Source organism: Lithobates pipiens, unplaced genomic scaffold (genome assembly GCF_037356315.1).
Source record: "Lithobates pipiens isolate NorthernLeopardFrog02 unplaced genomic scaffold, aLitPip1_a1.2 Scaffold_19, whole genome shotgun sequence".
In the NCBI taxonomy this organism is placed as follows: domain Eukaryota; kingdom Metazoa; phylum Chordata; class Amphibia; order Anura; family Ranidae; genus Lithobates; species Lithobates pipiens.
Window position 1 is genome coordinate 457,246,938 of NW_027507764.1, and position 23,945 is coordinate 457,270,882.

Here is a 23,945-nt window from a genome sequence, read left to right on the forward strand (position 1 = left end):
TTTTAGGACAATAACTTGCATATTAGCCTTTAAAATTATCACTTTTGATTTTGAACGTTCGAGTCCCATAGACTTTAATGGGGTTCTAAAGTTTGCGCAAATTTTCGGTCCGTTCACAGGTTCTGGTGCGAACCGAACTGGGGGGTGTTCGGCTCATCCCTACTCATCAACCTGCTGGGAGTTTTGTGACAGCAGGGAGTCTGTTTGTGTGTGGAAGATGGCAGGGATTGAAGCACTCACCCCTGTAGTAGAGCTCCGGTCAGCAGAGGAGGAAGCCTGCAGCGTGTCTGCTTGCTCTGCATGTGTCTCGGCGCCATCTTACCTCTGGAATCGCAAAAGCTGTTTAGCGTTGATGGGGGCCAGGGTGGCCTGTATTTCACCATGTCAGCCAGCCTGATAGATGCCCACAGCTGTGGGGAACAGATCGGTACTTTCTGCGAGGAGATAGGACCCAGCATAAGGTAAGGATGGTAGTTGAGAGCCGGAGCTGTGTGTCTATGTGACTGCTCTCTCCACCATCAAGCCACGCCCCCATCAATATTATTTACATACACATTGTGTGTATTGGCGCAGCTCTTCTCTTTTCTTCTGTTCATGTGTGTATCCCACATTTGAGCTGCTGCCTGTGTTGTTTTATATCATTATTAATTGTAGTCTAGCGCAGTTTTTTTTTTAATAAGGACATGGATTACTGCGGTCTGATGAGACCAAGATAAACATATTTGGTTCAAATGGTGTCAAGCGTGTGTGGCGGAAACCAGGTGAGGAGTACTAAGACAAGTGTGTCTTGCCTACAGTCAAGCATGGTGGTGGGAATGTCATGATCTGGGGCTGCATGAGTGTTGCCAGGACTTGGTAGCTACAGTTCATTGAGGGAACCATGAATGGCAACATGTACTGTGACATACTGCATCAGAGGATGATCCCCTCTCTTCGGAGACTGGGTCACAGGGCAGTATTCCAACATGATAACGACCCCAAACACACCTCCAAAACAACCACTGCCTTGTTAAAGAAGATGAGGGTAAAAGCTATGGACTGGCCAAGCATGTCTCCAGACCTAAACCCTATGGAGCATCCTCAAACAGAAGGTGGAGGAGTGCAAGGTCTCTAACATCCACCAGCTCTTTGATGTCATAATGGAGGATTGGAAGAGGACTCCAGTGGCAACCTGTGAAGCTCTGGTGAACTATATGCCCAAGAGGGTTAAAGCAGTGCTGGAAAATAATGGTGGCCACACAAAATATTCACACTTTGGGCCCAATTTGGACGTTTTAACTTAAGGGTGTACTCACTTTTGTTGGCAGCGGTTTAGACATTAATGGCTGTGTTTTGAGTTATTTTGAGGGAACAGCAAATTTACACTGTTATACAAGCTGCACACTCACTACTTTACATTGTAGCAAAGTGTAATTTCTTCAGTTTTGTCACATGAAAAGATAGAATAAAATATTTACAAAAATGTGAGGGGTGTACTCACTTTTGTGAGAGATACTGTATCTCAGTTTTTAACTAACATTACCCCATATGCATAAAAATCCATTTAACATTTTTATTTCCAACTTACCTTGCTGCCACAATGTATATTGACTCCAGTCTCCCTTTTCCCTCAGATTTTCATCTTCGGGAACAAATAAGCCTTTAGCTTTATCCATCACAGCAAGCCCCTCGTCACGAATTATCTTCCAGTTGGCTTCCAAAGTCTTGACAAAGAAAGAGCACAGGATCATTAATGCATAAGACGACTCACTGTTGATCACTATTTCACAAAATTAATAAGCATGCTGCTTCTTACTGCATAACAACTCTGCACGCTGGAATCATTATCTCAAAATAAAACGTGCCTGGAATCTATATGCCTGCATGGGCTTTTCAACAGGAAATTGCTCTTGCTCTTTGACTTCAAACAATACGTTAACCATTATGTTTCTCCAAACAAGGCAACACAGTGGTAGCACCTATCAAAACCAGATAACTAGCTCAGTATAATAAAACAATAGACATCAGGGTGTCTGCTGTGCTTTTAGATTTGTTCATTGGTATTCATAAAAGCATCATCTAAAGAGACATGCTATCATTTTAACTGCCTGGAAATATTATAATTGCGGGATGTCAAGGGAAGGAACATGGAGAACTCTTTTACACTGAATTTTCTTATGAGAAAGGGACAACACACAAAAGAGTATCAGTCGCCTATAATTAGCACAGCCAGTCATATATTTATTTTTCTCCATACATGTGTGACCAGTCAATTCACATGAATTTGGTAGCAGCACAGAACCACAAGTTACAACATTTTTAGTTAGCCGTGCTGTAAGTTTTACAGGCCAATAAGCAACAAATCATCGTTAATTGAGTTGACTGGTTCCCTATGAGCCTCTGGTTCATATTTGCACATTATGTTGCACACTGTGCTTTCACATGCATGTTATACTTGTACTGTATATATTTCGTGAGATACGGTTGAACTCTATGAAACATACATTTTGATGACGCAAACTGAACTTTTTAACTGAAACTGCAACATGCAGTGTCCTAACCTAGTCTCTGGTTGCTATAAGCTATAAAGCTCTTGCTATTTCACTGCCATAATTCCACTGCCTCCCGTCAATAACCAAAAAAGCACTTCCTTTTCACATCAGATTGAATATTGACATAGGAACTGTGGAGACTCTTACAACGCATCTGAAAGGAAGAAAAAAAAAATTACACCTACTGAAGTCATTTTTAATACTGGTGGAGAATGGAAGTGGTGCTAAAATGCCATTACAAAAATGCTCAGCCCAAAACTCTTAATGCAAAAGAGAAAAGATGTCTGCTTATATCTGGCTAGTTATTTAATCACTACCTCCACCTTTGGACTGCTTAACATGTTGCACCAGTATTTAGCAAAATGCAATTGGGACCCCCCCAAACCAACCCCCCTATGACAGCATGTGGGGGTTCTTCTCCGCAGCAGAAGCTGTCACTTTTTAAATTTGTATGGCTGTGAAAGGCCATGTGTATGTGCCACCATGGCAGATGGACTTGCAACTCTCAAAAGAACATAAGTGCAGTGATCACCATACTCATAGTCCATTGATACTTCCTCCAGTTCTTCAACTGAAAGTCTATATGTCTGCAAAGACAGGGAGCTGGAGGGAGGAAGAGTTTTCAGGAGCCCAGCATTGTACCCGCAATCCATCGATCGTGTTTTACAAATCATTGCAGGCTGGTTTGCAAAAAAAAAAAAAATGCACTCTTTTGTTGCAATTATATGTGCATTTATGATTTTGTAAAAGGTGGAGTTAGCCTTAAACGCTTTTGGTATGTACATGAAGTGATACTAAATGCTAACTTTTTTTTTCGTTTCTGGGCCGGCCTACACCAGGATTGCATGGAACCGTGGAAAAAGTAATGCTTGCACTACTTTTAAAAAGGCACTGCACCAAACCGCATGGTATGCAATTTGTTTCAGTGCATTTTTAAAAGTAGTGCAAGCACGGTAACATGTAATTTGGTGCCTGCAAGTGTACTGTTTGTGATCTGCATTTCAGGTATCATTACCAAGACATTGGCATCCGCGTGCAAACTGCAAGGGCAGCACCGCATCAGAGAATGCACCTTTTCCGTACCATGCTCTCGTGTGAAACAGCCCTAAAATAAAAACAAATATTCTACTCACCTCAACTGTGCAATGATTCTGCACAGAGATGTCCCTTCTCCCTCTTCCATGTGCCTTCTTAGCAAGCCAGGACCTGTGCATCTGCACTTCCGAGCTGGGCTGCATGCGTACGAAAACACAAACAGCACCAGTAAGCCATACCCCCTGTTCCCTCCTCACTGGAGTTTGACTGACAGCAGTAGCAGCCTATGGCTCTGCTCTCCTCAGCATCTTCTGTGAAAGCAGGAAGTGAAGGTAGTGGCACTGCAGCTGAGACAGTGCTGCACCGGTGAAAGGTAAGTGTTTAGGGATTGAAGTCGTTAGGACAGATAGTGAGGAGTTTAACTTAATGCAGAGAATGCATTATTAAGGTAAAAAACATTTAGAACTACTTTAAACTTACAAAAAAAAAAAAACTATATATATATATATATATATATATATATATATATATATATATATATATATATATATTTTTTTTTTTAATGGAAAAGTTTTTACATTTAGAATTTACAAAGTTACTGTTTGCCATTTGTATTGAATAATGTGTCCTACAGAGATTGGAGGCCACATGCTGCCACGGGTTCCCAGTGGTTAGATAAACTACCGCCTCTCAGATATTGAATGTAGTAAGAAAATGGCTGCCTCCTGAGGACAGAGGGATCCACAGGAACAGCATACACCATGTTTTCTGTAATGACAGAGGCTTTGTCTCTGAGGAACTAACAAGCCTTCTGCTGTGACAGTAATGTATGTCCCCAGAGCAGTTTTACACCTACGCTGAACTCAGGCTAACATTCATTATTTAAGAGATGCTCAATGAAAACGAAGGATTCTTTACAGACCTCAGATACAACATCACATAAAATTTCAGTCTCCAGCCACAATAACTGCCATTTCTGAGAGCCATGTTAGAGCTTCCCAGGTAGTCGATTACCAAAAAAAGAAATTTTTCTGTCCGTATCTTTTATATACTGCAGAGAGGCCTGACAGACAAAGGCCACGTACCAATGCCCTGATCTACACTGAGAATATTTTCAGGGCAAAGCTTAGAACGTTATTCCCTCTGTTTCTAAAGACAGACAATTCTGTTGAGCAGCGGGTGATAGAAATAGATGAAGACAAATGGAGATATTTCTGTAGACTTGCCACTTGTATGTCATATAAGATAAGCTAAAACTTTTTTTTAAAGTACAACTAAAGGCTCTTGTACGACAGTTTAGACAAGTCCCAAATACAGTTACTATGTGATACACAAGCCTCATAACATAAACAAAATATTTCCTTTACCTTCCCTTACTGAGCCAAATCTAACTCTCCCCTTCCCAGACAGTGCAGCTCACACTGAGAGGATTTCAGCAGCAGAAGTAGTGCTCTCAATCAAGATAGGCATGGGCAGGACTAGGTGTGGTCAGGTGCTGATTGATGGGCTACAGGCTTCTGAACCATCAATGTCATTGCTAATAGCCACGCCTCTTGCAACTTTTCTTTATCTCATTGTAGTGGGAGCAGGAACATCCAATATGGGAGTGGCAACTCTGTTTTAAATTTAGGAGCAGTACAGCATTGTTAAAACAAACTATTACCCTTTATACAAACTAGTATAACCACTTGCTGACTGTATAAATTACATATAAGGGCGGCACAGTGGTGTAGTGGGTAGCACTCTCGCCCAGCAGTAAAAAAGGTTGCGTTTCAAATCCCAACCACGACACTACCTGCCTGGAGTTTGCATGTTCTCCCTGTGCTTGTGTAGGTTTCTTCCGGGTACTCCTGTTTCCTCCCGCACTCCAAAGACATGTAGGTAGGTTAATTGGCTTCTGTCCAAAATTGACCCTAGTATAAGAATGGGGACCGTGGATTGTGGGCTCCTTGGGGACTGATGTGAGTGTGCAATGTACAGGGATAGGGACAATTGTAGACACTCAGGTTAAACTGGATGGACTGGCGTCTTTATTCAACCTTACTAACTATATACGGTGGCAAAGTGGCACAGCTTTGCTGAATCACGTACCTAGTACGTGATCGATCCGGCACTTCCAGGTATGGGGCGCGCACCACTGGTTGCCAGCTTCCTCTGTGATCATACACAGTGGTTACTGCGGACTCGATGTTCACTGGTGCCCGCCAATCCTTCGGTACAGTAGGAGAACAGATCTGCCTATGTAAACAAGCCCGATCACCGTTCTGCCAGTGCAGAAATTATTGATCCTGTGTCTCTGTAAAAGCAGGGGAGCCGATCCTTTCCTAGTACAAGCATCCCCCCCCCCCCACAGTAGGAAAGCACCAGCTAGGCACCAGGTTAACCTTTTGATTGTCCCAATGTTAACCCCTTCTCAGTCAGTGTCATTACTACAGTGACAGTGCATATTTTTTAGCACTGATCACTGCATTAATGTCACTGGTCCCCAAAAAGTGTCAGTGTCCAATTTGTCTGCCGCAATATCGCAGTCCCACTACAAGTCACTGATCACCGCCATTAATAGTAAAAAAAAAAAAAATATATATATATATATATATATATATATATATCCAATAGTTTGTAGATGCTGTAACTTTTGCGCAGACCAATCAATATTCGCTTATTGAGATTTTTTTTACCAAAAAATATGTAGCAGAATACATATTAGCCAAAATCTATAAAGAAATTAGATTTTTTTTCTTTAAATGTATTGGATATGTTTTATAGCAGAAAGTAAAAAAATATACTTTTTCTAAATTGTTGGTCTTTTTTCATTTATAGCACACGAAATAAATCCAAATGACCAAATACCATCAAATGAAAGCTCTATTTTTGGGGGAAAAAAAGGACTTAAATTATTTTGGGTACAACATTGCACAACCGCGCAATTGTCAGTTAAAGTAACGCAGTGATGTATTGCAAAAAAAGACCTGGTCATGAAGGGGGGTAAATCTTCCAGAGGGCAAGTGGTTAAACATACAATGATTATATAAGTATGGGGCAAAAACAATCAATTCAAACCAAAATTTTAAACAATCAAGAAAATGTATGAACGAAAGAGAACCACAACAGCCGTACTATAATACCCCACAATGCTACAGTGCCTTGCAAAAGTATTCGGCCCCCTTGAACTTTTCAACCTTTTGCCACATTTCAGGCTTCAAACAAAGATATAAAATTTTTATTTTTTGTGAAGAATCACCAACAAGTGGGACACAATTGTGAAGTGGAACAAAATCTATTGGATTTTTGAAACTTTTTTAACTAATAAAAAAATTAAAAGTGGGGCGTGCAAAATTATTTGGCCCCCTTGCGTTAATACTTTGTAGAGCCACCTTTTGGTGCGATTACAGCTGCAAGTCGCTTGGGGTATGTCTCTGTCAGTTTTGCACATCGAGAGACTGAAATTCTTGCCCATTCTTCCTTGCAAAACAGCTCGAGCTCAGTGAGGTTGGATGGAGAGCGTTTGTGAACAGCAGTTTTCAGCTCTTTCCACAGATTCTCGATTGAATTCAGGTCTGGACTTTGACTTGGCCATTCTAACACCTGGATACGTTTATTTGTGAACCATTCCTTTGTAGATTTTGCTGTATGTTTGGGATCATTGTCTTGTTGGAAGATAAATCTCCGTCCCAGTTTCAGGTCTTTTGCAGACTCCAACAGGTTTTCATCCAGAATGGTCCTGTATTTGGCTGCATCCATCTTCCCCTCAATTTTAACCATCTTCCCTGTCCCTGCTGAAGAAAAGCAGGCCCAAACCATGATGCTGCCACCACCATGTTCGACAGTGGGGATGGTGTGTTGAGGGTGATGAGCTGTGTTGCTTTTACGCCAAACATATCGTTTTGCATTGTGGGCAAAAAGTTTGATTTTTGTTTCATCTGACCAGAGCACCTTTTTCCACATGTTTGGTGTGTCTCCCAGGTGGCTTGTGGCAAATTTTAGACGAGACTTTTTATGGATATCTTTGAGAAATGGCTTTCTTCTTGCCACTCTTCCATAAAGGCCAGATTTGTGCAGTGTACGACTGATTGTTGTCCTATGGACAGACTCTCCCACCTCAGCTGTAGTTCTCTGCAGTTCATCCAGAGTGATCATGGGCCTCTTGGCTGGATCTCTGATCAGTCTTCTCCTTGTCTGAGCTGAAAGTTTAGAGGGACAGCCAGGTCTTGGTAGATTTGCAGTGGTCTGATACTCCTTCCATTTGTAAATGATAGCTTGCACAGTGCTCCTTGGGATGTTTAAAGCTTGGGAAATCATTTTGTATCCAAATTCAGCTTTAAACTTCTCCACAACAGTATTACGGACCTGCCTGGTGTATTCCTTGGTCTTCATGATGCTCTCTGTGCTTTCAACAGAACCCTGAGACTATCACAGAGCAGGTGCATTTATACAGAGACTTGATTACACACAGGTGGATTCTATTTATCACCATCAGTCATTTAGGACAACATTGGATCATTCAGAGATCCTCGCTGAACTTCTGGAGTGAGTTTGCTGCACTGAAAGTAAAGGGGCCGAATAATTTTGCACGCACCACTTTTCAGTTTTTTATTTGCTAAAAAAGTTTAAATTATCCAATAGATTTCGTTCCACTTCACAATTGTGTCCCACTTGTTGGTGATTCTTCACAAAAAATTAAAATTGTATATCTTTATGTTTGAAGCCTGAAATGTGGCAAATGGTTGAAAAGTTCAAGGGGGCCGAATACTTTCGCAAGGCACTGTATATAAGTGAAGAATCACAATCCCTCACTCGTACAGCACTTATACAAAATAAATCAGTAAAATGATGTGTGATATAAACAAATAATCACACTTTAATACAATGTTGTCAAACATAAGAATTGTGTTAATTGGTGAGTATATACCAGTCCGCAAACAAAAGTTCTTAGTTCCAAACAGCTTCAATCCAGTTTAAAGCAGTGAATCTCAAATTCCAAGTAAATCAATAGTGACTTCTTGTGATGACCCTGCCACGCTCAGTAGAATTACTCGCTATAGATCAGGCTTACAAAGAATGTGTATCTTGCCTCCTGATTGGAATCCCCCGAGGTGGATATTTGAACTGACAATCCTCCACACTATCAATGTGCTCAGCAGGATCCAGCCCCAGATGGATGGGTCAACCAGAGAAGGAAACTCAGATAGTGTAAATCGCAGACTCAGTTTATTGCCCCAAACATAGATATATTCACATTCATAAAAAGTAGAACCAGCAAAACTTTCACAGAAGCCTCAATAAATACCCTGTGCCTGGATTAGCACTCTAATAAAGCATGTGAAGATATGCTTTATTTGGGGCCGTCTTTGATATTGATTGGGCCCTGGGCAAAACATTTTCTTGGGCCCCCCCCCCCATTCTGAGACATAAAAAAATAGCAGGTGGACTCAGTTTACCTCAGATCATGCAGCGATTGCAATTGGTTGCCAGAGGTTACAGCCTATCCTTACCGCTCATTGGCTGGTTGCTAGAGGTTACACCACATACGTTCTGCTTGCTGATTGGTTGCTAGGGGTTACAGCACATAATTACCACTAACTGATTGGTTGCTAGAGATTACAGCAGATTACTTACTGTTCACTGATTGGTTGCTACAGGCTAATTCACATCATTACACTCACTGAGCACTGGAGCAATCCCAAATGATTGAGAAAGTAAAGCGGTACATTAATACACATACTACAGGAGAGGTTCAGAGACTGCAAATATACTGCAGGAGAGCATTAAAGACTGCAGACATGCTACAGGAGACAATCAGAAACTGCAGACATGCTACAGGTGACAATCAGAGACTGCGGACATGCTACAGGAGACAATCAGAGACTGAAGACATTATACAGGAGACAATCTGAGACTGAGGACATTATACAGGAGAAAGTCAGAGAACTTTCAGCACTGCACAGCTTTACAGTTGAATAACAGCTCAGAGTTTCAGCAGTGAGGCATTTTATGGGTGTAAGGACATACCTGGCCATCCGAGCAAACTGCATACAGCCAGATGTCCAGGGGCAGGGCTTCCACACTCTGCTTGTACTATAACTGCTCCCCCCTGAGCATACAGGCATGGGACAGGTTTAGAGCATCAGTGGAGCTCCCGGCCCCACCCCCAGAGGTCTATATTCCCAGCCAGTATAGAGGGAGCAGGGCAGGGAGCTCCACTGACACTCTCAGTCCGATCAATGGCTCTCACTACAGCCGCTCTCTTCCGAGCATACAGGCTGCATGGGGCAGGGTCAGAGCGTCAATGGAGCTCCCGGCCCTGCCCCCACTCTGCTGGCTAGCTCGGGAATACAGCCTCCTGTGTCCTCTGTGCGCTCTGCAAAGCCTTGATCGGGGCCCCAATTCGCGGGTAGCATGGGCTCAATGCTTTCGGCCGCCCAACAAAGATTGGGCCAAGGGCAGGTGCCCCGTTTGCCCTACATTAAAGAGGGCCCTGGCTTTATTAGAATGCCAGTGTGTACCGGGCTTAAAGCAGAACTTCACCCTAAAGGGGAAGTTCCGTTTCATGCCCTCCCCTCCACCCCCCTGTTTTTTGCACTTTTTGGAGGGGGTTAGCAGGGACCTGGTTTTCACAGGTACCCACTTCCAGTTGGATCGCTGCAGCGTTCCACCAGAAGTTCTTCTCCACCGGCCCCACAACATTCTGGGACAACTGACAGTTCCCAGAAGCCTGGGAGACTTATCAGGACTTGTGTCATTACCTGGGTCACCTGCTGGTGGCACTGTTGCTCCCGGAGTTGAAGGGCACAGTTCAGTTGGTCACCAGCTGCTAACCCAGGTAATGACTAGAGATGGGCTGGGGCAAGTTTGGGATCTCACCTGCCCAATCCTGCCAGGAAGCCAACACTACACACCCTAATTATAGGCAGTAAAACGTTTCTCGATCTGTGCAGCTGCAGACCGAGAAATTTCTCAGTGCCTATGATTAGCCATGTGATGACATCAGTTGTGACGAAACGGTCGAAGGGTTGTCACGTTTTCATGCATTGTGCATGCATGATTTGGTTTTATTGATACCAGCAGAGCTTTTTACTTGCAAGGAATTTTTTATGTACTGGAATTTTTTTATTCTTTAATACATTTTCAAAGAAATCTCTGCACGATTGGATTTTTCCCTATCCTTTTTTTGGCAAATTCATCAAGCGCTGTGGAAGTATTTATACATTGGTGCACAGCGTTTGCTTTCCTGCAAGTGTGCTATGGAAGGTGCTTTTCACTGATGTCTGCCAGCCATCTGGGAGGGAAGTTCCTGAAATCCTAACAGTTCATGGTGTTTCCACTACTAAGCCTGTTTTGACCCTCCTGAATAAGGGCAGTCACAGGCTTTCCGATAAGCCTCCATTGTCTATTGAAAGGTGACGGGCAGCACTAGTGGTGGAAAATACAGACCTATGGTCTTGCACTGGTAATACTTTTCGTTTGGACACTTTCACCTATACATTTTTTAAGGTAACACTTCTGTGTTAATATGCATGTATTTTGTTAATATAGCAATTATTTGGACTATTTTTCAATGGATGGTCTTTGCACTTGAATATATATGGACTATTTTTTATTAAATAGTCTCTATATTTGATTATGTGCACTAATGTTACATTGTAGATTTATCGTATATATTATCGCATTTGTTATATACACCTATGAGAGTGACGTTTGTCCAGTGCTGCACTCATATTTCTATTTATATCTTTTGTGCCCTATATCAGGGTTATAGTGCCTAGCCGCAGGATATCCTTCACGGTCTTTTCTTTTAAGAAGTCATTTTTTATAATTTTTTAGCACGCACCTAGCGCAATTCTTTTTTCTTTTTTATTTTATTAGCATAAGCTCGCACTGGTTTTCTTTTGTTGGGAATATGGTTTACCTTACACTTCCAAAATCTGGTAGCTATGAAGGGATTGAATAAAACTTGATAATTCTTTAAAGTTAACACCAATATAGGAATTTAAAATATACCACTCATACACTGGAGATCAAAGACACCTGCATCCCAGAAGAGAACATTTTTAAAACAGCGATAAAGGGACTTTATAACACACAGATCATTAAAATATTTATATTTTAACATTAAAAATATGTAAATACAAACGTAAAAAACAAGCAAGGAATATTAAATACAAATTCTTATGTTGTTGACAAATGTTCTTCACTCGGCATGTTTCGCCAGTCGGCTTTTTCAGGAGCTGAGGGATCTATACTGGGACTATACCCATGATCTTGGGATTGTATTGGAGGGGCCAGCTCCCTTTATGCATGAACCTCGGTGACTCCTTTTGAAGGCTGTTCAATCAACCTTTTGAATATCGATGTTGTGACAATAAATATAATGCTTTCTGGCTCCTGCAGAAGCCGACTGGTGAAACAAGTCGAGTGAACAGCATTTGTCAACAACATAAGAATTTGTATTCAATATTCCTTGCTTAACGTTTTGTTTGTATTTACATATTTTTAATGATGACGAGATGATGATGATAGCATTAACATTTTCAGATCTATACCTATTGTCGATGTTTCATATAATTGATCTATGCTTTCAGGCTTCTGTTCTATGCTATCAACCATTGAGAGTAACCTCCTAAAATGAGCCTACCAATATTTTTTCATGTTACATTAAATATGCACATGGTAGGTATGTGTAATTATGACACTTCCAGGTATTTATTACCTCTCACAGAGGTCACAGTACTCCCCCAATGCTTTCATTTGCTTTTTCACCAAGCATTATCCAGGGTCAACATTTACTTCCTGAACTAAGACAATAGAGTTATTTAAATTCTGGTGCCTGTATATCTTAGCTGTGTTCAACAATGCCCGACATAGATCAGCCTTCTGGAGCGTTTAGGGCCGCATTCACACCTGCATGACACGATGCGTCACCTTTTTCAGAATTTTTTGTGCATCTGTTCTGTGATAGCATAGGGCAGCCCATGTAGATGTATGGGCTTCCCTACATGTGACAAAAGTGCCCAAAAAAATTAAAGCCGATTGGCCTCTATGAAGATCTGCACCAGATTTTGCACTCTTCAGTTTTAGTAAGGGCTGGTTCACGCCACAAAAACACACTCCAGATCCGTTCCGGATTGTTTCTGCATGCGTGTCTTTTTTAGCGCGTTCGTGTGTTTTTTGATGCATTCCAGATGCTTTTTTTCTTGTTTGTTTCCTGTTTTTTTCTTTTTACTGTACTGGGGTCTGTTGCATTTTTCATGCATTCCAGTGTGTTTTTGATGTGTTTTACTGTGTTCCAGTGCAGGAAAAATTAAAGTAAAAGTAAGAGTAAAACTAAAAAACTAAAATAATGTGTTTGTATAAGCGTGCACACCCTCTTATAATTGGGGATGTAGCTGTGTTCAGAATTAAGCAAGCTGGAGCTGAAGTGGTTAAAGTGAAACTCCTTGCAAAGGTTATAATCCGTGAACTGTTAGCATTAGCAAACACTGCAGCTGTGCTACAGTGAGGAAGTCTGCTAAGTGTAACTTAAAGTGATTGTTATTTTGATAGAAAAAAAATATACATTACCAACATGTTATACTTAACTACCCTGTGCAGTGGATTTGCACAGAGCAGCCCAGATTCTTCTCTTCTTGGGTCCCTCTTCTGTGATCCTGGCCCCTCCCCTCCTGTCAAGTGCCCCCAAAGCAAGCAGTTTGCTATGAGTGCACCGAGCCTAGTCACAGCTCCCTGTGTCCATTCAGACACGGAGCTCCGACCCTACCCAGTCCCCCTCTCTCCCGATTGGCTGACTAGCTGACTTTGATTGACAGCAGCGGGAGCCAATGGTACCTCTGCTGTGACGCAGCCAATCAGGAGGGAGAATCTTGGATGGCTGAGACACTTGTGGACATAGCTGGACAGAGAGGGGACTCAAGCAAGTATTGGGGGGCTGCTGCACAAAGATGGCTTTTAATCTTAACGTATAACATAAAACTTCTGCCTTTACAACCACTTTAAATCTTAGATTCTAAATATTCCATACCTAACTAAATCATCAGATTTTTTGCAGTGCTGCTCAACATGCATGTAATTAATCTGTGCGACCTCCCTCTCTAACTGCTTAGGAAGAATAGAGCTGTGAACTTGGGAAGACTTGTCCCGCATCTTCAATTTTTAGGTTGATAAGCATTCTAACTGAGGTAGACTGAAAATCACAGGAATTTAACAAGCAAGCAGTACCATACCTAGGATGGAAATGAAAGAATCTCACTAGGTACTGTGTCCCCTGAATGGTTTGAATGAAATATTTTATCTCTTTCTGTACCTTTAAAGCAGAACACACATCCATGACTTTAATATCCAGCTTTAGAGAAAAGAAAGTCAGGGGCCACAGCAATTAACGACTGTACAAAACAGTATAGGTCAGAACAATTACAGTAATAATTACTAACTGAAGAAAGACATGGTGACTCATTTACATAGAAAGTGTGAATTACAACAATTTAAGAAATTATTACAATATAATAAGCATATTGGAAAAATACACTGGAATTTACACATCTTCCCCAGATCAAGTACCAACAATAAGTAGATGATTTTCACTGCGCACTTTGTGAAATTAGACAAAACGAACAACTACTTCTCCAATAATTATCTTTCAGGTGAAAAGAACAAAGTAACGGTCACCTATGACTGACAAAAGAGCTCAAACTTATAAATACAAAAAACTCATGACATATTTTACCACCAAAAAAAACGACACATTTTTGATGTTTTTTTTCAGCCTGTAAATGTTCCTCTTATAATATTTCTGTAAACGCATGTGTGCTTGAACACAAAGGCTGACATAGATGTGCTTTTACTTTGTGGCTTTGGCCTAGCATTAGCTTTCTGTGCCTACTACTGAATAGTGCCTTGTAAGTTCCCTATACATGTATTATGAACACACACACATATATATATATATTGTAAGGGATCTTCCCGGGGTAGGGTGTGTTTGGACACAGTTCACAGCAGACTTGGAATTTGATAAAGCAGATCTTGGCGTTTATTCGTGGTACAAACAGTCCAGCAAACAAAATATACAGCAACACCGTGCTTTCTAAGTACAACAAAAATAAAAGTCCTAGCCCGGCTGGGCGCTTACTAACAGGTTCTGCTCACCTATCTGACACTTACAAACACAGCGTCTTTCGCCTGGATATCGCAGGGTGAGTTTTAGCTCCAGCAGTGGCTGTGCTTGCAGCTTCCTTCAACACACAGATTGTTCATTCCCTGGCTGAGAAGCAATCACCTGCAGACCCTACAGAGCCTTTAGCTTCCCAGGCTAATTAGGATCCAAGCTCACCTGATCCCAAACCCAGAACTGGATCGGGGGATGTGGAATGACAGGTCCCTCTACCAAACCTACCTGCCATTCCATATAAACCCAGGCCCGGCAAAATTAAATAACAACTCAGCAGCATATTGCTGCTGAGAAACTGATCCATCCTGGATTTACCATCTCACACTGTGTAGCAACCTAGGTGAGATGTACACCCCCTCGATCACTTCTCCAGTGACATGTCTACATATCCCCCCCCTCTTTTTCAGACCGGAGGGCTGAGCCTTTTGTCCCCACAGACAACTTACCCTTGACAATGCGTCAGCATTTGCCTGTAATTTCCCTGGCCTGTGTTCCACAGTGAAATTAAAGTTTTGTAGGGAGAGAAACCATCTAGTCACTCTTGCATTTCTCTCCTTGTTTAACTTCATCCATGTTAGGGGGGCATGGTCTGTCACCAACTTGAATTTCCTGCCTAGCAAGTAATACTTTAAAGATTCTAGGGCCCACTTCACTGCCAAACATTCTCGCTCCACAATGGCATAATTTTTCTCGGCCGGGGTTAGTTTTCTACTCAAGTACGTCACCGGATGCTCCTCACCATTCACTACTTGTGAGAGTACTGCACCTAAGCCTGTGCTAGAGGCATCTGTCTGGACCAGAAATTCTCGCCTGAAATCGGGGGTGACTAACACAGGTGGTTGGCACAAGGCAGACTTAAGGCTTTGGAAAGCCTCCTCGGCCTCTGGGGTCCACGTGACCATTGCTGTCTTTCCGCCCTTTGTCAAGTCAGTTAGCGGAGCAGCAACTGAGGCAAAGTTCGGCACAAATCTACGGTAATAACCCGTAATACCCAGGAAAGCTCTAACCTGTTTCCTTGTCAGGGGTCTAGGCCAATTCTGTATTGCCTCAATTTTATTTAGCTGTGGCCTAACCAATCCTCTTCCAACAATGTAGCCCAGATATTTGGCCTCTTCTAGGGCTAGAGCACACTTCTCGGCATTTATGGTCAACCCTGCATCACTTATGGCATCCAACACGGCCTGTACCTTACAGAGGTGACTTTCCCAATCAGGGCTAAAAATGACCACATCATCGAGGTAGGCGGCTGAGTAATCACGATGTGGTCGCAGAATCAAGTCCATCAACCTCTGGAAAGTTGCAGGCGCTCCATGTAACCCGAACGGCATCACTACATACTGGAATAGCCCATCAGGGGTGGAGAAAGCAGTTTTCTCTTTAGCCTCGTCAGAAAGTGGAATCTGCCAATAGCCCTTTGTGAGATCGAGGGTGGTTATGTACCTGGCGTTACCCAACTTCTCAATCAACTCATCTACCCTGGGCATAGGATACGCATCGAACTTGGAGATCTCATTCAACTTTCTGAAATCGTTACAGAACCTCCAAGTTCCATTGGGCTTTGGGATTAGCACAATTGGGCTGGACCATTCACTCTGTGACACCTCAATTACCCCCAGAGCAAGCATACGTTTTACCTCGGCAGATACGGCTTCCCTACGTGCCTCGGGTATCCTATAGGGCTTAAGGTTTACTCTGCTTCTAGGCTCAGTTTCAATGTGATGATGGATGAGGTGTGTACGCCCTGGGAGGTCAGAGAACTTGTTTTTGTTTTTCTGTAAAAATTCCTGAGCCTCCTGTTTCTGTGACACTGATAGAGTATCACCTACCTTGACTGGAGGGATTGGTTGTGACAAATTATTAACAGTATTTGTCGCCCCCAAGGATTCCCTGTCTTTCCAGGGCTTGATCAAGTTTATGTGATAAACTTGGAAAGGCTTCCTTCTACCTGGTTGGTGCACCTTGTAGTTCACCTCACTGATCTTTTCAACAATTTCATAAGGACCTTGCCACTTCGCTAAGAATTTACTCTCAACAGTGGGGACTAGTATAAGGACCCTATCGCCTGGGTTGAATGTCCTGATTCTTGCGGACCGGTTGTAAATTCTACTTTGGGCCTCTTGAGCTCTCTGGAGGTGTTCCCTTACCAGGGGCATTACAGTGGCTATACGGTCCTGCATTTGTGCTACATGCTCAATAACACTCTTGTATGGGGTGGACTCATTCTCCCATGTCTCTTTTGCAATGTCTAGTAGACCCCTAGGGTGATGACCATAGACCAACTCGAATGGTGAGAACCCTGTGGACGCTTGGGGCACCTCCCTAATAGCAAACATGAGGTAGGGTAATAAATGATCCCAGTCACGACCATCTTTTGCCACCACTTTCTTCAACATATGTTTCAAAGTTTTATTAAATCTCTCCACCAATCCGTCCGTCTGGGGGTGGTACACAGAGGTACGGATGTGTGAGATTTTAAATAGTCTGCATAATTCCTTCATTACTTTCGACATAAATGGCGTACCTTGGTCAGTTAGGATTTCTTTGGGGATCCCAGTCCTAGAGAACATATAAAACAACTCACGTGCAATTGTTTTAGATGCAGTGTTTCTTAAGGGTACAGCCTCAGGATAGCGGGTCGCATAATCCAGGACTACCAAAATATACTGGTGTCCTCTAGCTGACTTTACAATGGGACCCACTAAATCCATGGCAATACGCTCAAAAGGCACCTCTATAATAGGGAGCGAAACCAAAGGACTGCGAAAATGTGACACTGGGGCACTAACCTGACATGTGGGGCACGACTCACAGTATTTTTTAATGTCATCATATATGGCCGGCCAAAAAAACCTCTGGAGAACCCTTTCTCGCGTTTTGTCAGTCCCCAAGTGTCCCCCAAGAACATGGTTATGTGCCATGTCAAGCACCTGACGCCGGTACGGCTTAGGTACCAGAAGCTGTTCCACAATCTCATCTTTAACCTTATTGACTCTATAGAAAAGATCATTAGTCACCGAAAAATGTGGAAATCTTTTTTCAGCATCTGGTTCCTGAGGTACCCCGTTCATAACAGCAACCTGCTCTCTCGCATTTTTGAGAGTGGGGTCCTGTAATTGTGCAGTCCCAAAATTATCGCTAGACACCTCTAAGTCTAGTATATTTTGCTCAGTGGGAGGAGCCTCCTCCTCCCCAGCCAGGACCTGCAAAGGAAAACAATCATTTTCATCCTGCACATTTTTATCATTCACAGTGGACAAGGCAACCCCCTTAGAGGTATCCTCACTCCTTTTGGGGATTTTTCTTTTTTCCCAAAGAGCCCAGAATAATGGAAAATCGCTCCCCAATATTACATTATGCATGAGGTTTTTAACCACACCCACTTCATATTGTACGGTGCCTTGTTCAGTCCCGACTTTAGCCAGCACTATAGGGTACACTTTTGTATCACCATGTATGCACACAACACTCATATGCTTTTTAGACTCTAAGTCCCCAGTCACCAGGCTAGCATGCACCAAGGTTACAAGGCTTCCTGAGTCCATTAACGCTTTAACAGGAAAGTCATTGATTGTGATGTTGCAGATTTGCGGTTCAGTCTCTAGTCCAGGAACTGCAGCACAAGATGGTTCCGCAAATAGCGACTGACGCCTGCTAGCGTCACATTCCATGGGTTCAGAGGTAAGAGGGCAATGGGCCGACACGTGTCCCGCCTCATGGCATCTCCAACACTGGATAGGGCCTGGTCTCTTTGGCAAGGAGTCCTTTTCAGAGCCCCTTAGCCACCCGGGACCATCACCAGTCTTTTGTCCCTGAGACACCACTTGAGCCCTTTTCCCCCCATCAGCACCCCTCCACACTCCCCCAATAGATGGAAGTCTCTTACCAGCTGACGGCACAGATCTGGCGCTCCGGGGAGGTGAAGATGCTGCAGGAACATCACGGAGGTAGTCCTCAGTCGCCTGGAACCTCTCCACAAGGTTGACAAGTTCGTTTGCATTCTTAGGATCACCTTGTCCCACCCAGCGTTGCAAGTCAGTAGGAAGGGCTCGGAGGTAGCGATCCATCACGACCTTCTCTAGGATTTGTGCAGGAGTAGAAGTGTCTGGCTCCAACCACTTTCTTGCCAAATGGATTAGGTCATACATCTGGGACCTCGCTGATTTGTCCAGACTGTAGCTCCAGTTGCGTACCCTCCGGGCACGGACTGCAGTAGTAACTCCTAGTCGGGCAAGCATCTCCTCTTTTAGCCGAGTATAGTCCTTAACCTCTTGCTCACTGAGGTCATAGTAGGCCTTTTGAGGTTCACCTGTTAAATAGGGCGCAATTACCTCTGCCCACTCAGCGGCTGGTAACTTCTCTCGCTCAGCCACGCGCTCAAATACTGTTAGATAGGCTTCAACATCGTCCTCAGCAGTCATCTTTTGCAGCGCTTTCTGCACAGTCCTTCTCCCAAAAAAAATCTCTGGAGCGGCTCCCATCACCACAGGCGCCTCTCGATTTGCTATCAGGTGCTCGATAAGTTGTTGTTGTGCAGCCATGGACTGTTCATGTCGTCTATTGACCTCTGTCTGAGCCTGCTGTTGTGCAGCCATGGACTGTTCATGTCGTCTATTGGCCTCTGTCTGAGCCTGCTGTTGTTGCAAACTCACTTGCATAAACTGCTTCAGCATCTCCTCCATGTTGCTGGACTGTTCTTGGAGTGTAGTTGCAGCTTTCACCCAGGACATCAGCAGCTGTAGCCAAGTCTGTCCACACCGTTGCCCCTAGCAACCGCGTTGCCCGCTACCTCCACCAATTGTAAGGGATCTTCCCGGGGTAGGGTGTGTTTGGACACAGTTCACAGCAGACTTGGAATTTGATAAAGCAGATCTTGGCGTTTATTCGTGGTACAAACAGTCCAGCAAACAAAATATACAGCAACACCGTGCTTTCTAAGTACAACAAAAATAAAAGTCCTAGCCCGGCTGGGCGCTTACTAACAGGTTCTGCTCACCTATCTGACACTTACAAACACAGCGTCTTTCGCCTGGATATCGCAGGGTGAGTTTTAGCTCCAGCAGTGGCTGTGCTTGCAGCTTCCTTCAACACACAGATTGTTCATTCCCTGGCTGAGAAGCAATCACCTGCAGACCCTACAGAGCCTTTAGCTTCCCAGGCTAATTAGGATCCAAGCTCACCTGATCCCAAACCCAGAACTGGATCGGGGGATGTGGAATGACAGGTCCCTCTACCAAACCTACCTGCCATTCCATATAAACCCAGGCCCGGCAAAATTAAATAACAACTCAGCAGCATATTGCTGCTGAGAAACTGATCCATCCTGGATTTACCATCTCACACTGTGTAGCAACCTAGGTGAGATGTACACCCCCTCGATCACTTCTCCAGTGACATGTCTACAATATATATATATATATATATATATATATACACATATACACACTATTTAATATGTAGCACTGGCTCCTGACAAGCAGGCGCTATTGTTTTTGTAAAATTAAGTTGCCTGAAGCCACAGTTGGGTTTCGGGATTATTTCTCTAAATTTCTGGTTTCAGTACCAGTCCAGCTGGGTTGCACTGGGTTCTCCTTGACCACAGGTGTCGCTGTCACCGCCGGCAAGAGTAGAAAAGCAGTCTAGCTGGATGCATTGAATGAGAGGGGATTATTTTCTGTCTTTTGGTTTGGGTGGTCCTCCTGACCTAGCCGCCACGGCGCTCCTGGCCTGGGGCACGGAACCATGCATCCTGAGTCTCGGGGCTGGCTGGCCCGAGGCGACACAACTGAAAGGATGGGCCACAGCGAATTTCGGGACCTACTGTTCCAGGGATAGTCCGGTGCCATCTCATCAGAATGGAGAGGCCATGCAACTGAAGAACCCCAGGGGAGGACTCTTTCAGGAGAAGGCCGTGCGCAAGGCTGGCTTCTCTGAAGGAGCCTGGAGGATCAGTTGAAGGACGCAACCTGGATCAACATTCATGTGGTATCGCCGGATCGGCTGATAGAACCTGGTACCATATGTCAGTTCTTTAAATTCATCCACATCCCTCAGTAACGCTCAAGTGTATCTAACAAGTCTGTGGCAGAGACTTTACCGAGCATCCCACTGGCTGCTAGGCCTAGTGAGAGAGGTCTATCCGGGGGTTGTTGAATCCTGTGTGGAAACGTCTTATTCTCTTGATTCTTTCAATTTCTTCACCCTGCAATTTAAGTGCCTGAACTCACCTCTAACCCTCTACCCTCTATTAAGAGAATTTGTTTTTCTAAATAAATAACCCAAAAGAGTATTTTTTTTCAACTTTCTTTGGGCCATCTACCACAGGATCCCCAAGACGGAGAAGAAGGCAGGTGAGGTAATGGTAAGCCCAAATAAAACCAGCAGCTCCTTCGGGGGTTAGTGCTACAGATATATACTTAGTGATTCCCCCCATTATTCTAGAGGTCACTGCACCCTACTGCTATCCACTGCAGATCTGTGCCAGCCGGCAATCTGTCGTCTCGTGCTACCCCTATGCCCATCCTCAGACTGTGCTACTTGGACCTTTTATGATCCGCCACAGTAATGTGAGCATCTTACTCTTCCTATATTGGAATATTGTGTATTTTATATCTATATTCAGGGCCGGTGAAAGAATTTTTGTCTACTTAGGCAAAGGTGCATTTTGGTGCCCCCACCAACCATCCTTGTGCCGCCTTCTTCCCCTCCAGAAGGCAAACCCCCACCCCATATAGCATACACTTTATTTGCCTGCTGATGTTACATTAACAATGTTACCATGCATTCAGTCATGAATGTAATGCAGTGTACATCACATTGCATTAAATTTTTCCTGGCCTTGATGGTCGGGGTAACTGTCAAATTCGCTTCCAGGTCAGGAACAAGAAGGGGACGAGAGCGGGTGTGTGCAGTGTAGTGATGGACGAACTTCCGACGGGGCGGACCGCGAACGCGGCCGATAGTTCGCGAACCGTAACGTTCGCGGCGGGCCCCATTGACTTCAATGGGAGGCGAACTTCGCAAACCTACAGGTCAAATTTGCAGCCACAAAATAATTAATAGCTATGCAAACATAGTCCCACCACATGGCCAATGACATAACACATGTATGAGGTGAATCTGGGATCGACAACTACAAGCATTCTTTTTTTATATGGGAAATTGTTGTGACAATTCAGGACTGTGGAACGCATGAAGGCAATGGAGGAGAGGGAAGGTCAGGGACCAGGGTAGGCAAAGAAGAGGGTGCAGGAGATGATCACCAGCAGCGTGACATACAGCAATGACACCTGTACTGTGATAGAGTCATCTGACACCAGCAGCGTGACATACAGCAATGACACCTGCACCGTGATAGAGTGATCTGACAACAGCACCGTGATAGAGAGCACTGACATCAGCAGCGTGACATAAAGCACTCACACCAGCACCGTGATATACAGCACTGACAGCAGCACCGTGATAGAGAGCACTGACATCAGCATCGTGATACACTGACACCTGCACCGTAAGCAGCCCCAGAAGGAAGTCAGCATAGCACAGGGATGGTGGGAGCCCCTCATAATAAGCCTTGCACAGGGATGGTGGGAGCCCCTCATAATAAGCAGCCCCAGGAGGATGTCAGCATAGCACAGGGATGGTGGGAGCCCCTCATAATAAGCAGCCCCAGGAGGATGTCAGCATAGCACAGGGATGGTGGGAGCCCCTCATAATAAGCAGCCCCAGGAGGATGTCAGCATAGCACAGGGATGGTGGGAGCCCCTCATAATAAGAAGCCCCAGGAGTAAGTCAGCACAGCACAGGGATGGTGGGAGCACCTCAAAATATGCACAGCAGAGGTACAGCCCCAGGAGGAAGTCAGCACAGCACAGGGATGGTGGGAGCCCCTCATAATAAGCAGCCCCAGTAGAAATATGACACAGCTCAACCTCTTCAAAGAGGAGGGTACGGGCATATAGTACGGTGTGCTTTTTTGACAAGGAAGTGAGCCAAATGAAGAAAGAAGGTCTCTGTGCTCGATTAAAAAAATTGTTTATAGACATATACATGGTCTACTGGTCACATGTGTTGAATTCCTCCAAGATCCATGCCTCATTCATTTTTATAAATGTGAAGTAGTTAACACTGTCGTGAGCTAGGCGAGTACGCTTATCGGTCACGATCCCCCTTGCTGCGCTGAACGTCCTTTCGGACAGGACACTGGATGAGGGGCAAGCCAACAGTTCGATTGCAAATTGGGCAAGCTCTGGCCAGAGGTCAAGCCTGCCCACCCAGTAGTCCAGGGGTTCATCACTCCTCAGAGCGTCCACATCGGCCGTTAACCCGATGTAGTCGGACACCTGGCGGTCTAGGTGTTCCCTGATGCTGGATCCGGATGACACCTGTCGATGGGTCGGCTGAAAGAATGACCTCATATCCGAAGTCACCAACACATCTTCAAACCGGCCTCTTCTTGCAGGCGCTGTTGGATTGGTACCCGCAACTCCTTCTCTGGGAGTGGGAATTGCTCCTCTGCCAGCGCACGCAAAAGCAGAATGCAGCATTTCTCGAAGCAAGGTCTGGAAGTGCTGCATTCTGACAGCCCTCTGTGACGGCGGTAACATTTCCGCCATTTTGTGTTTGTACCGGGGGTCTAAGTACGTTGCCACCCAGTACTGGTCCTTGACTCTTATGCTTTTTATATGGGGATCCCTATTAAAACACTGGAGCATGAAGGCCCCCATTTGCACTAAAGTGGAAGCGGTGTGGTGGCCTGGCTCCTGCTCATCATCCAGGATAATGTCGTCCTCTTCATTCTCCTCTCCCCATCCACGCACAACAGGGATCCCACAAAGGTTTAAAGCATGCTCTTCTTGCTCCTCCTCATCCGCCCCGGCACCATCCTCCTCTGACTCCTCTTCAGACTCCTGTTGTTCACTTGTCTCAGATAGAGTAGCCCCCCCGGGAATTCATCCAGCATTGCGACTTCCTCATCTTCCCGCTCCTGCTCCTCCACAGCTTGATCAATGACACGACGCAATGCATGCTCCATAAAGAAGGCATAAGGTACCATGTCACTGATGGCGCCATGGCTGCGACTGACCAGTTTGGTTATCTCCTCAAATGGGCGCAGAAGTCTGCATGCGTCGCGCATGAGCAGCCACTGGCGCGGTGAAAAAAAACCCAGCTCCCCAGAACCGGTTCTGCCGCAGAGTTCATACAGGTAGACGTTAACTGCACGTTTC

General features: G+C 44.3%; 1 protein-coding gene across 9 annotated transcripts in view; it reads right to left on the minus strand.

Moving 5' to 3' along the window:
- Nucleotides 1-23,945, minus strand: part of ASPH (aspartate beta-hydroxylase) — a 334,747-nt gene that overhangs the window by 25,161 nt on the left and 285,641 nt on the right. For all 9 annotated transcript variants that reach the window (XM_077492760.1, XM_077492758.1, XM_077492757.1 and 6 more), the window contains one exon: nt 1,568-1,703. In XM_077492760.1, coding sequence (XP_077348886.1) covers nt 1,568-1,703 — 136 coding nt within the window. The remainder of the gene's footprint in view (nt 1-1,567; nt 1,704-23,945) is intronic.